General features: G+C 37.1%; 1 protein-coding gene across 1 annotated transcript; it reads left to right on the forward strand.

The window, feature by feature from the left end:
- The first annotated feature begins 12,676 nt into the window (after positions 1-12,676).
- LOC122090612 (chlorophyll a-b binding protein 3, chloroplastic-like) lies at positions 12,677-13,997 on the forward strand. Its single transcript, XM_042660249.1, has 3 exons — positions 12,677-12,948; positions 13,047-13,208; positions 13,312-13,997. Exons 1-3 carry the CDS (start codon positions 12,811-12,813, stop codon positions 13,819-13,821), a joined length of 810 nt encoding a protein of 269 aa, XP_042516183.1. The 5' UTR covers positions 12,677-12,810; the 3' UTR covers positions 13,822-13,997.
- The last annotated feature ends 1,213 nt before the right edge of the window (positions 13,998-15,210 follow it).

Raw genomic sequence — 15,210 nt, forward strand, 5'->3', positions numbered from 1 at the left:
GGCATGATAATGATTTCATATAAATGTTAAAAACTATTCACAATTTTGAAAACAAGCATTTGTTCACACATCAACGGGCAAAATCAGAAAACAATCTAATATAGGTCTTGGGAGAAATCAACCCCATAAATCGTCTTACAAGGTGAGGGAACCTAAGGCCATATCAACCCACATCAAATCTATGGCATTAGCCCCACATGTGACTGATACAGGATCCTGATATGGGATCACAACACAACGGTCTTCCTTATAAAAACCGTTTTATCTTCAGTGTTATTGCAGGAAGCTAGAGAGGTTACATGGGAGGCTCATACACAGACCAAAATATAGTCACTACATAGCCTTTATCAAGAGAAGAATGTTTTCACACCAAGAAGATCTCATAATTGGTCTCAACACAAAGTTCTACGTATATGTATTGGCAACTCAAATTCATGGATTGAAGAATGTGAATCAGTTAATGAACTAAGCAGTGTGGATCTCCTACACTTTTTTAGAATTGTAGGTGAGCATAGATTGTGTTAGTTTAGAGCAATGGGGGTGAAGAAGATAGAGAACACTTCCATTATTTTGGGGCTCCAACTTGCTGATCAAGTAAATTCCAACTTTAATTTCACCTTTTTTTAATATTATATCTCGAATATAGTGGTACTGTATTTCTATATGTTTTTCCTTCGAGCTATTTGCACCATTGTGTATCAAGCTTATTGCTGCTTGATTATCACAGAATATTTCCACTGGTTCATTTACAAGATTTAGCCCAAATTCATTGAAGAATCATCTTATCCACACTGCATGAATACTTGTCATATTGCAAGCAATGTACTCATCTTCCTGTGTGTGCCTAGCAACACACCCTTGTTTCTTATTACCCCAAGAAACTACTACACCTCCATATATAAACACATGATCAGAGGTGGAAATTGTAATTTCTATCACCTCCAAAGTCAGCATCGAAGTATCCAATAACCTCAAGCTTTTCCACTTGAAAATATAATTTCTTTCAATTATTTAGTTTCTTTGATGTACTTCATAATTCTTTTTATTGTTTCTCAATGGGCAGAGCCAGAATTATTTTGATATCTACTTACCAAACCAACTGCATAGGCCAAATCCGATCGTGTATACAACAATGAGGTATGATATAAGAGCATTTTCAACAACCTAACCTAATAAACCCACAAGCCTAAGGTAAAAGATTGAAGTTGGAAATAAAAGTCGCAATCCAGGATTTTAGGTAACTTCACGCGGACACATGTACCAACTCATAAGGAACTAGAATTTATGCCATAAAATTTATAAAAAGGTCTAGAAGGCTATTTTCAAAAAAGAAAAAACAGTGTATCATTTGCTATTTTGTAGAAGAAGTAATGTAACACCCTCAATCAGAAGCAGCTGAATGACTAAGTGTCAAGACCCAGTTGGCATAAGGACAATAGGCTCTCCTGCTGCTGCAGTAGGAGAGAGAATTTAACAAATCCAGTGGCCATGTTAGTGGTATTAAATGGCCAAGAAAATGGGTGAAACTAGTCCTACATTAGGTGGAACCAAGAGCCTAAAAGTTAGGACAACAAAAGAGGTGAAATCGGCAAACTAGCAGGTTACCCTGCTGACAACTGGCCAGCTGGTTCAGGTGACAGAATGCCTAGAAATTGAATTTTTTAGTTGTGGGCCCCACCACTTTGAGGGTTAATTCCACCCATTTTCTACCATGTGTAGGGACATGTTAAAGGGTTGTAATGCAATAAATTCCATACCAAAACCCATAACCCTGAATTGTGGTTGCGTATGTGTATGTGGGTGACTGGGATATAAGGTGGCCAAATGTTAAGTTCTAGCAATGCATGCTCAGGGTGTAGTGTGTATGTGTGTGAGTGTGTTGTGGAGATTGGGATGTAGAGTGTCCGAAGGTTGAATGTCGATACTACATGCCCAGGGTGACTGAAGGTTGGTTCCGGCACTGTATGCCCACGAGGAGTGTCACTATGATTGTAATGTGATGTAGCATATTAAAATGCATTGGGCTGCGATAACCACCCCGGTGCTATAATCCTTACCAATAGGGGTTTATGTATTGACTAAACCTATCGTCAAATGGTCTGAGGTTGGGAGAATTTTCAGTGACGAAGGTGGTAGAGATTCTGGTTTCATAACAAACCATTCACGCGATGTTGGATTTAGTGATGTGGCGTGGCTCCAGAATCGGCATGCTCGTGACGTGCAACTAGCTTGTATTCTTAGGGAATGATAACATACATTCGTGACTGGGGATACCACCTATGTTGCAGTAGCACTAATACCCACTCTGAACTTAGAATTTATTGCTTAGAATTGATTGCTAATAAACTGGATCATGGCATTGCATTCATTTAACTACATTTCATATTGTTGTGGTTGGGCATTTATACTTTTCATTGATTGTTGTGATTGCTTGTGTATGTATATCCCTCACTGGGCTTCATGGAAGCTCACCCCCATTATTACACCCTTTTTAGATGATGATCTAGGAATGATCCGGTGTTTGTGGTCGAGGAGCCAACTCTTTACAGAGGTGATCTTTGGGTTGAGGAGTTGGTTACGCACAAGGACAGTTGCGTATGTGATGACTGTGCCTTTAGAGCTCACTGAGGATGAGAGTATCGTTCTTTATTTTTTATTCTTTTGTATGTATATTTGAGATGTAGCCCTAGGGACATAACGGTAATTATGGTCCATTATGAAAACATCATTTTGTGTAAATATGGTAAATATCGTTAGAATTCACCAGTTGTGTTATATTCTGATTATTATTTAGTTAATCTTAGAATCGCTTCATAACTTTATGAACTTAAAGTACTGCATCGTGGGTCCTGAATGGATTGTAGACATGTGTAAATGTCCGTGTCACCAGTTTTCAGGTAAGTAGAGGAGGGGCGTAACATTAATAGCTTCTTCCACTATGCAAGAAAAATTTGTAGCATATTATGAAGTAGCTACTTAGGCAATTTGGCTTAGGAACCTCATAAGGGATTAACAATATTTGATTTTGCAGCTAGACCTATCCAATTGTACTGTGATAGCAGATCTACTGTGTTTTATATTAACAATAATAAAGGTATCACAGGGTCTAAGCATATGGAGATCAATTATTTGACCATAAAGGAAAATGTTAACAAATGTGACATCACAATGGAGCATATTGGTATAGATAATATGGTTGTTGATCCCCTGACTAAAGGCCTTCACTCTTGTGTTTTTGAGAAACATGTCATTAACATGGGTTTAGGAGCATCATGAAATCAATTGTTTAGTGGGAGATATTTTATTTTTTTCTTTATTGTGTAATTAAATTTCATTTATATTTTTACCTTTTGGTAATTTTGGGATTATATATTAACTTTCTTTTGAATGCAATTCTATTAAATAAAATGCAGTTTTATTATAACTATTGTACTTAGCACGTAGGTGTTTCATATTTTGGCATGTTATATATAAATGTTTGAAGTCTTAAAGTATGTGTTAACCTTGAGCAAAGGTCGGGGAATTCATTTATTAGTCCTAAGGTATGTCTTATAACACATAAAATACAACTAGAGTTATTGAAAATAAGGCATATAGATCCGTTGTAACCACAAATAATTTTCTCTAATATGATTATACCATATAAAGAACAAAAAATTGGACTGACAAAGGGATAACACATATGGGATCATTATATAGGTGTTGTGCAGTTGTAGCACTACCATATTGAATCCATATCAGTAGAGTTGAGAGCTCTCGTGACCATAGAAGGTCATGTGTCATTAACAAGTTGAAATTATTGCTATGATTCAATGTTTAAGACTTTATAGGATGCAATTGACTGTTAGAGATGTCTCCAGACCATTTAAAAACACAAACACATTAAAATAATGATAGAGCTTGAGATTCTTTTTTTTAAGATAACATAAGTTTTCAAAATTGATAACAATTAATATAGGCCTAGTGAGAGAATTTGAGAATATTTCTTATGTGGCTTATATTAATTGGGTTTTTGTGCTTCAATAAAACTTAACTAATTATTTAGTCTAATTAAGTGAGATATACGGGCTTTAATTAGTTTAATATGCACTGGCTAGTGTGGACTTTAGTTTACCATTGGACTTGTGATGAGAGGGTCCATTGGAAAGCTCTATAAATAGAGAGCTAGGTCCCTCCTCTAACCTTAATTTTATTTACAACATGCATTCTGAAGAGAGAGAGAGAAAGAAATAGGATTCTTGTGACTTCCTCTCTTGTGCGTTCAAGTTCCTCATCTAACCAGTGATAATAGGGGAACAAAAGAAAAGTACCTTGCTATGTGGATCAAAAGGTTTTCCCCTGCGCTTTACTTTATAATGGATTCCAAATAAGGTACGCTTTTATTGTTTATAATTTTTGTCCCTTGTTCTTGTTGCTCTTAATCTACCTATGGTCATCTATTGGGTCTATGGATTATATCTTGTTAGAGATTTTAATCCTACAATATGAATTGTTGAGGGATGCCCCAAGAATATTTGATTAATCTGCTTTCTCATCATCCCTATAAGGAGCAAGGATAGTGAGACCTTTCATGTGAACCTCAGAGCTGATGGGGGATTAATAATAACACATCTTTGTTATTATCAAAATTATTATACACATCTATCACCTTCATTTACAAGAAAACAATTAGATATTAAAAAAATATATAGCTATTCAAGTCACCGCTTTGGGGCTTGCTCCGGGCGTTATAGAGATTTCACTAGCTTACAACCTTATATTCAAGAACAACAACATTGATTAATATTAATTTTCACTTCTAATGTATTTAGAAAATTCACTTTTAGATCCATTTTATATATAATCAGTTTATATATAGATGCAATAGCAATTAACACACACATAGTAGTAATACTTGTATTAGAATACCCATGTGTAAGATCATATACATGCGACTCAACTATTGGAAGCCTAAGGGACCTTGAATATAACATTATCCTTATCATGAAGTTGTTGGCCGTCATAAGCTGAGCAATCCATAGATGCAACCCTCTATTTATACCATTTCTAAGTCCATTTTGCCCAGTATTAAGGGCAAATTCAATATTGTAACCACCCTTAAATGAGTTGATGAGATTCTATGCATGTACGTTCACTTGCATATAGGTGTGAGGTACCAGTACATGTCCCATATATTGTCATTTCAAGAATGAAGGAGGTATTTATGGAAAACAAAGGGACATGCGTTTGCACCTAACTTGTACGTTCAGAGGATATGAGCTCCCTCTGAATGGCAAGAACTCATCCACAACAAAGCTCTCATCTAATAATCCCAATACACCAAACCAACCACCTTTTGCCACCTACTGCAACTCTGACCCAAGCGGATTAGCACTCTGATATTTTCATTGGAAATATATCTCCCTCTTCAACGAGTCTAGATCCTCTCCTAAGGGTGTAATTTAGAATTAAAATAAAAATGGAAGTCGAAATCGATCATTTAAAATTGAATTAAACCAAAATGAAGTAAAATGGATCGGTCTGGGTTGCAAAAGTGGGAATCTTTTTTCAATTTGATTAATTAAGTTTCTATTTGATGACTAAAACTATTGAATGGATTTGAATTACCTATTTTTGGACCAAATAAGGAATCAGGTAAAATTACATTCTTTTTATACTATTTCAATCGATGTGGATGTTAAATTCTATTTCTTTTTAATGTTTAAAAAATTTAGTAGATTATAACCCTAATAAATAATTAAGGGCTTTTTTTTTTTTTTTTCGTTAGTGCATATATATAAAGTGGACCAAACACCTAAAATAGGGCCTAAACTGAATGTGAAACCAAAACAAATAGAGTTGATTTGGTTTTGATTTTAAAATGTTTTTTCTATTTTCGATTTGGATTGATTTTAGTTTTAGCATTGTGTATCTTAAATTCAACCAAATAACTGAAACTAAACCAATTTAAACTATCGTAATTGCCCCCTTATGGTGCAATACGGGTACTAGTGAATTGACATCCAACGTAAAACAGCTTCCAAGGCCCTAGTAGTTGTTGCACTCACTTACTAGGCTATGTCGGGGCACTCTTAGGTTGTGTGCTCAGTTAACCAAGTAAAAGAAGAAAATAAAAACTCAAAATCGGTATGCAATATGGCTAAACTAAGAATGCAAGATTGAAGCAAGAGATAGTGGTTTTGATCACTTAGAATACTCAGGGGAAAGGTAGTGCTTGGTCCAATAATAGAAGTACGAATATTGCGACTTGGTGGTCAAGCAATTGAAACAAACCTCTCAATATTCTCAGGGTAAGGCTATATAGTTCTCGCCCCTGGACCTTGCAAATGCGGGAGTCTCATGCCATGGGTACACCCCTTTTAGAATACTCATGGGAAGTGCTAAGAAAAACATCCTCTATTTATAGGGGATGAAATCTCTCAAGGAGGCCTCACCTCACCTCATTTCATCTCGCCACGCCTCGACCTGGCTCGATGCTTGCGTGTATGAGAAGTACCCGAAACCAACCCAAAACATAAGGGAGGAGGGACACTTCTCTTTAAGAAGCCCTATCCCTATAGCTCTCATTTCCATGTATTTACCACTGATCTTTCTTTTTATGCATTTTCAATGAGAAATTAAAAGTTCTCACATACAAAATGCCTTCCTCAAAAGCAATAAATAATAAGTCAAACCTTGTGGGAGCAAAAACCAAAACACAATAAAAAAGATAAAGTTTTTGAAAATTTATGCAATTAAACACATTTTACCCAAAAAAAAAAAAAAACTCGAGATTCCATTTTTCGGACTCTACTTTACTGTTTTTTGCCTCTTTAAGAAGCTGATTTTTTCTCATTAGCAAGGAGATATGACCACTCGTAGATAGCACCTGAAGAGATACCCAAAGTAAAGTCCAGATGGATGAATTCCACTACAACAACAACAATAATCTTATCCCAACTTGATGGGTCGGCTACATGGATCCGATATGGTCTAAGATAATAATAAGCATAAGAATAAACAGAAGTACCAAAAAGAAATAAAAGGAGGTGAAAGAAGAAATCAAAGCAGTAGTCAAATCTACATCATTGGAACATCCCCTACAAGGGTTTAGCTACATGAGTCCTTGTCCTCCATTTGCCTCTATCCGTGATCATACTTGATATAAGCCCTACCATCTGCATACCTTTTCTTACCATTTCGTCAATAGTCATTTTAGACCTACCTCTCCTTCTGAATCCATGTAATTGAAACTAGTCACCCTTCCTTACTGGGACATCCGTGGGTCTCCGTTGAACATGACCATATCACATCAATCAACCCTCGTGGAGCTTGTCTTGTCTTGGATTAATGCAACCCCTAAGTCGTTTTTAATACAATTGTTCTTTACTCTATCTCTCCTGGTTTTGCCGTACATTCCTCTCAACATCTTCATCTTTGTTATACCCAATTTATTCAAATTACTCTTCTTGACTGCCCAACATTCTACCCCATATGTCATAGTTGGTCGTATTATTGTCTTGTAGAATTTTTTCTGAGTTCAACAGACATGCGTTTGTCACGTAGCTCTTTCGACGTACTTCTCCACTTCATCCTTCTCACTTTAATTCTATGGGAAACATCATCCTCTATATCACCATGTTTGCTAATGAATGATCCTAGGTATTTAAAATGGTCATTCTATGATAGTTCTCTCCTTAAGTTTCACGCCTCTCATAGTTTGACTAATTAAATGGACACGTTATATACTTTATCTTTGTTTTGCTCATCCTAATACCTCTTGATTCTAAGCTTAATCCCTATAGCTCTAGTTAGTGTTAATCCCTTCCACTGTCTTATATATCAAAATAATATCATCAGCGAATAACATACACCACGGGATCTAGTCTTGGATGTGCCTGGATAGACCATCCATAATGAGAACAAATAAATAAGGGTTTAAGGCTGATCCTTACTGTAACCCAATTGTATTGAGAATTCGCTACTTTGGCCTTTTGTTTTTTTGGCACTCATCACATCATCCTCATACATGTCCTTAATTGCATCGACATAATTTAATGAACCCCTTATCTTCCCTAAAACATGCCAAATGAAATCTCTAATTACTCTGTCATATGATTTCTCTAGGTCAATAAAGACCATATGGAGGTCCTTTTTGTGTGCTCCAAATATTTCCATAAGTATTCTAAGAAGATAAATTAGCTTCTGTTGTGGATCTCCCTCACATAAAACCAAATTGGATCTCCTTTACTTCAGTTTCTTCTCTGAGGTGGGGTTCAATTACCTTTTCCCATAGTTTCATGGTGTGACTCATTAGTTTTAGCTACAGTTATTAAGTTATAGATATTATATTTGTTTTTATAAATTAGAACCACAATACTTTTCCTCCAGTCATCCAGCATTATTTTTGTATTCAAAATCTTGTTAAACAACTTGGTTAGCCATGATACTCATAGTACTCCTAGGTTCTTCCACACTTCAATTACTAGCCACTTAGATGTGTGAATTCCACTGCGAAGTGGAATCGTAGTCGTCATTGGTGAGCTGTCCTTTTTTGTTTTAGGGGTACACTATAGAATGGGGAAGGTAACAGCCAGGAGACTCAAACCTGAGACATCCTAGTAAATGTGGGCTTTGGGCACCACAGTCCTCACCAACTACGCTAGGCAATTGTTGTTGATCTCTCCGTCACATTTTCCACAAGGATGGATGCAACTCATCAGGAAGTAGACACTCGCTCTTCAAAAAGTAATTCACCATTAGAACTAATAGCACAAACTAGGCGGCTATTCTTTATTTAATTTATTTTCAATTTCAGGCTTGATGATAAACTCGGATGAAAATAAATCTGCACTTTCCAAGTTGGTTTCCTCTGATTTGCGCGGAAAACTTCTACACTTGGAAAAGTCAAAAAATAGAAGCTAATTGAAAGGGGAAGTACAGCGCTGGCTTCCAAGTGATTTCTTGAAGGGGAAAAATTAAATAAAATAAGGCACTTAGACACTGATTTCCGTTTGGCAATTTCCTTATTGCTATAAAGAAACTGGAATGAGAAGCATTTCATGCCTTATTGGACTTCCTCTGCAAGGATTTGTGTTTGTTTTTATCAGAAAATGCAAGTAAGGGATAGTAGAAATAAGGCCATGAAGCAAACCAGGGACAGAATTGCAGACTTACCAGATGGTATTCTTCATTACATACTCTCTCTGCTTCCAATGAGATCTGCAGTAAGAACCAGTGTTCTGTCAAGGAGATGGAGACATCTCTGGAAACACGCTTGGGTCAATGCAACCAAACTAGAATTTGATGAGGAATTTTCGAATGCTCGAACACCGAAACAATTTGTGGAATCTGTAAACCATTACATCCACCTCCACAATGGGAAGAAGATTGAAAGCTTCCGGATTTCTATGATCTACATCAGGCTAATCTCGAAAAGTGAATCGGATTCACTACATTGCGGAGACTTAAAGAACTCCATCTAGATTTCGGCCAAGGAACTACTCTAGCTGAGCTTGATGACCTTCTTGGATTCCTTATCAAAGTGCCTGATTTTCTCTTCAGTTACAACTCTCTAATACATTTGAATCCTCTGTGAGTTAAACACTCCTCTAGAGTTTTCTAGATTCAGTTCCCTTGAAACTCTCCAGCTGAAACGAGTCTCCATCACCGATGAGAAACTTGAAAGTGTAATATCCAGTTGCCCTCATCTAAAAATCTTGGCTCTGATAAGAGTGCTTTAAGCTTCATTCAATCAGGGTTGTCGGTACAGATTTACGACTCGAGAACTTAAAAGTGTTGCACAGTTGGAACACTAATGAAATAGAGATTCTTGCTCCAAATCTGCAATCCTTCCATTTCTATGGTGACCTTCTGTATGGATATTCATTTGAAAATATCTCTGCTTTGGTGGATGCCTTCCTAAGTTCAGATGGTTTTGAACATACAGAGCCTGAACATGGATTACATAAACATTCTATCAGCTCTGTCTCACCTCAATGTTCTAACTATTTGCACTGGGCCTCTAATGGTATGTAAGAATTAATCATCTATTAACTAGTCAATTTTCAGTCTCATAACAACTAATTTCTCACTTTACATAGTATATATATTCATGTGAGGAGGACAACTTTTTTCATGATGATCTGCCAATTACTTTTCCGAATCTGAGTGAGTTGCAGCTTCTGATCGGTTTGCTAAGTATGAAGTATCTTGGCTATGTCTACAGTTTCTTTAGGCACACAATAAGCCCCTGCTTGGAGAAACTTTTCATAAAGGTACTGTATTTTAAGTTTGTCTAGTACTTGGTTTCTATTTAATTTAGATACTGAAAATAAGAAACAATTCTATCTGTGTGACTTTTGATATATGTAATGCCAGATTGAAACTAGTATTCCAGGTGATACTTCAACAGAATGGGAATTATGGAAATCGGTGGAATAGCCTTCTTGCTGTGTCTTCCATGCTCTTTGTACAATTAAGATTATAAACTTCCGAGGGAGTGAGGCTGAGATGAGATTGGTGAAATTCTTTCTAGAGAAGGCTGTTATACTGGAGTCTTTGGTATTAGTTTCTCCTCAAAATTCTTACTCTGGGGGAGAGAGTGAGGGCAAGATGGATTCTCCAGTTCAATCTCTAACCCAACCATGTCAAACACAATTGAGGCTTCTCGAAGACCGACTGTCCAGCTTGCCAAAGACATCAGGTAGAGCCAAGATAATATTAAGTGAGCATTGGAAATATGGAAGCACTCTATGTCCCACTCATACAGAATATTATGCTGAGCTTCTGAATTAAAATGGTCTTGGGGATGTCCTTCCATTCCCCCCCCCCCCCGGGGCCCCCTGCCCCCCCCCCCCCCTTTATTTATCAATTCCAGACAGTAGTTATGTTGCAAGCTCTTCTTCATATTTAAATGTTCATCATTGACACCTCTATTAATAGTTGCCAATTGAGTCCATCAGATGCTTCTTACCTGAACCAATCTTGAGATTGACACAAAAGAAAGCATCAAGAATTAAATTAGGTGATTATGTTGAATTATGACACTCCCCTTAACCTTGGTGGGAGACATGTTCTCATACCCATAGCTAGATTGATATTCTAAACTAGGACTCTACATGTAAACTTTGTCAAAGACAATGCAGATCTCAGACTGGAATGGGTTGCCCTTGTGATCTTGAGAGAAGCTTCATAACTGTTGGCCATTAGTTTTGCGTACGCCTAGATACAAGGGGAAGTGGAGCTGGGGCATGGGTGTCTTTTCACATACTGGTTCCACTTCACCATATGTCTAGGTGTAGGATACTATCGGATAGCTTTTTTTTCCTAATTTTCTAATTAAAAAAAAAAAAAGAAAAAGGAAAAACAGAAGTGAGCAGGATAACCACTAAAAGATTATTTTTTCAATTAAAAAAAGGGGGGATGGAAAACCCTACTAACAATACAATGATATTTTTTTAAAATAGAAATTTTAATGGTGGGAATAAAAAATTAGAAAAATATTTAGCCGCAGTTTTTGGATTTTAACCGTGGTTAAATATCTTATTTCTTGTCTCGCCCCCTCTCCCTGACTCCCTCCCTCTCTCTCTCTCTCTCTCTCTCTCTCTCTCAAGAGTACTACACTACTCTTTTTTTTATTTATTTTTTTATGATAGAAGAGTATTATACTACTGGAGACTTTGATATGTTAAGAAAGAAATGAATCATAGGATTGTTAGGTTCACTTAGGCTGTGTTTGGTAGCCAAGAGAAGGAAAGAAAAGAAAAGAAAAATTACAAAAATTATTCTTTTTTCTTGATTTAAGAAATTCTCTTAGCACTTGGCATGTCTTGACTCTTGAACTAGGAGAAGATTCTTTTTTAAATTTCAAAATTCATCTTGAGAATGATGAAATTTTCTTTTGCTGCCATGGTTATGTTTGGTAATCAAGAGAGGAAAAGAAAATAAAATAAAAAAGTACAAAAATTGTACTTCTTTCTTGGTTTAAGAAATTCTCATTGTGCTTGGCATGTCCTAAACCAAAAGAAGATTTTTTTTTGAATTTCAAAATTCACCTTTAGAATGGTGAAGTTTTTTTTACTCCAAAAAAAATATCTTTCCAAAAACATAAAAAGACACAAGGAAAGACAAGAAAAAAAAAAAAATCTTTTCTTCTAATGGTGGCTAAACGCCTAAACATACATACCTTTTATTTTATTTTATTATCATGTTATTTATTTTCTATTCTTTTCTTTTCTTTTATTTTTTAGATTCTTTTATTTTTTTTTTTCATTTCTTTTCTTTTCTTCTCTTGGCTATCAAACACAGCCTTCATTATTCCGACCAATTAAAAGGTGATGTGGTCTAATGGATGGTCCATATCAACCAGCTGAGGGCCAAGTGCACCTTTTATCAATTAATGTCATGATTTGCGACCATGGCTGGAAGTTTAGCACTGTGCACCTCTTGTTAGGCACAACTCTATTGGCATGCTAAGCATTTGATGATGATTTTTAGAGTTGAAAAACAGAACAGATAAAATATGGATAGAAAGATAAGTGGGAGATACTTCGAATCCTTTAAGGCCTTCTCATTGGTTGCCTAGAAACCTCAAAAATTCCCCACCACAATTCCTCTTCCCTCCTCCCGTTCCAAAATCTAAACCACCCATTCTGCTCCCTGTCCCACTCATCTCTTTCCATATATACACTAACTTCCCTATCCACAGTTTCAGTCTACAGTTCAGTTCTCCCACCCCCACCATCTTACACAACTCTTAACAGAAACTAACCCATCTCTCAACCCACCAGCTGCTTTCCGGCAACTCAAACAACCTGAAAGGAAATCGATATGACGGCCACACTAATGGCAGCAACCGCCAGCTCCAGCAGTGTCCTCAGACCAACCCCATTTCTGGGCCAGACAAGGGGATCCAACATTAACTCACTTAGAGACCTTGTCTCTATGGGCACAGGGAAGTTCACCATGGTAAGTTAAAAGAAGGATCATCTCTTTGGTTGTTCTTATTCGATTCAAGTCCCTGCAAGTGATTCAAGTTTTGTGCTTTCGTTTGAAATTCGAAACAGGGGAATGAATTATGGTATGGACCGGACCGTGTGAAGTACTTGGGACCCTTCTCTGCTCAGACTCCTTCATATCTCACCGGAGAATTTCCCGGTGACTACGGATGGGATACTGCCGGATTATCAGCCGACCCAGAGGCCTTCGCCAGGAACAGGGCTCTTGAGGTGACCCAATTACATCTTCCCCTTCTTACTAGTGCTTGTTTCCTTGATTTTGATTTGGTCTAGAGGTTTTGTCAAACATATGGTTTGCATTAAATGGTTTCAGGTCATCCATGGGAGATGGGCTATGCTGGGGGCACTGGGTTGCATCACTCCAGAAGTGCTTGAGAAATGGGTGAGAGTGGACTTCAAGGAACCAATTTGGTTCAAAGCTGGAGCTCAGATCTTTTCCGAAGGAGGGCTTGATTATTTGGGAAACCCAAACCTTGTTCATGCTCAGAGCATCTTGGCAGTGCTGGGCTTCCAAGTACTGCTCATGGGACTGGTGGAAGGCTTCCGCATCAATGGCCTAGAAGGTGTGGGTGAGGGAAACAATCTCTACCCTGGTGGAACCTACTTTGACCCATTGGGACTTGCGGATGATCCAGCCACCTTCGCTGAGCTTAAAGTGAAGGAAATCAAGAATGGTCGGCTGGCTATGTTCTCCATGTTTGGGTTCTTTGTCCAGGCCATTGTCACTGGGAAAGGCCCACTAGAGAACCTCTTGGATCACCTTGACAACCCTGTGGCCAACAATGCTTGGGTCTATGCCACCAAGTTTGTGCCAGGATCCTAGATTGATGTCATTTAATTCCTCAGCTCATCCTTTATTCTTTTATGAAAATGAATGAATGGAAATGGATATTGTGTATCTATATTATCATGGTAAGTGATAGGATTTGAAGAATGACCTTGTCAACTCATCTGTATCAGTAAGAAATTAAGAAGGGAAATATATTGTGAATTGTCGAATTGATGTGGTTCTGTTTACCAAAAAAAAGAATTGATGTGGTTTTGATAATTACCAAATTTTCTAATACTTGGGTCAGACATGATCATAGATTAGCTTCCATGTTATCAAACTGAAATTTCCATGCTGATGGTAATGGTGATCTAGCAGCTGAAGAAAATTGGAACTGCCACACATGACCTTGGCCTGTGAATCAGCCAATTCACCTTGGAATCTGCAGTGACAACTGCTAAAATAGAAACAGATTGAAGTACCGAAATGATATTTTTTGATGAACTTCAGTAAAGAAAGTGTGGAATGCAGGCTCCAAGTTGTGCACAAAACGGATTCATGACATTTACAGCAGGTGAGCATGTTGGGACAAATGTGCAAAAACGAGAAAAAAACTAATCAAACAATCGCACACAATTGAAAGAATTTAATGTGGTCAACATGAATGCCTACATCCAAGAGAACCAAAGAATTTTATAGTGGACAAAAAAATCTTCATCCACCTCGCAATGTGATCTCTTTCACTAGCCTCTTAGGGTTTTCCACAATACAATTTATAAGCACCCTAGAAACAAAATTACAATTTTATCCATGTTACATGTATAGACTCAAAACCCAAACATATACAAACCTAATAATAACTATGTGGGCTCTGTAAAATACAAGACACAAAATCCAACACAGCCTTGGAAAGAAACCTAGATACTAGCTGCAATTTCAAGTATTTCAAGGTTGGGCCTCAAAGATCAAGTTCCCTGTAAACAAGAAAAAACATGGAAACATACATGACAGAAAATTTCTCAAGAAGACTAGCCACATGATATCCCAAGTGGAATCCACATATTAGTGGGTCTTCCCACACATTACAATCCAGCATCCTAAACGGTATGCGCTCTACAAGAGACTGGGCCTTATGATTTAAACAAGTATAACTGTTTACATGAAGAATCAAGATTTCTGAATTCATACAGTACAACTATAAAGCTGATTCCTGTGATTCATAATTGATTCTGTTATGCTTCCTACAAAGCAAGATGGTATAAAAGACATCATATTCCTTTGATATTATCAGGTTACAAATAACTATATATCGGGGATCACACCAACTGAAACAGAATATACAAAAAGAAGTCCTAAATCCCTCTTGACTATAAACAAACACTTTTGATCCCTCCACAACAAAGTAACAAAAATGGTACATATACAACCGGATGTTCCCCCCCC

The sequence above is a fragment of the Macadamia integrifolia genome, chromosome 10 (genome assembly GCF_013358625.1).
Source record: "Macadamia integrifolia cultivar HAES 741 chromosome 10, SCU_Mint_v3, whole genome shotgun sequence".
NCBI classification, from domain to species: domain Eukaryota; kingdom Viridiplantae; phylum Streptophyta; class Magnoliopsida; order Proteales; family Proteaceae; genus Macadamia; species Macadamia integrifolia.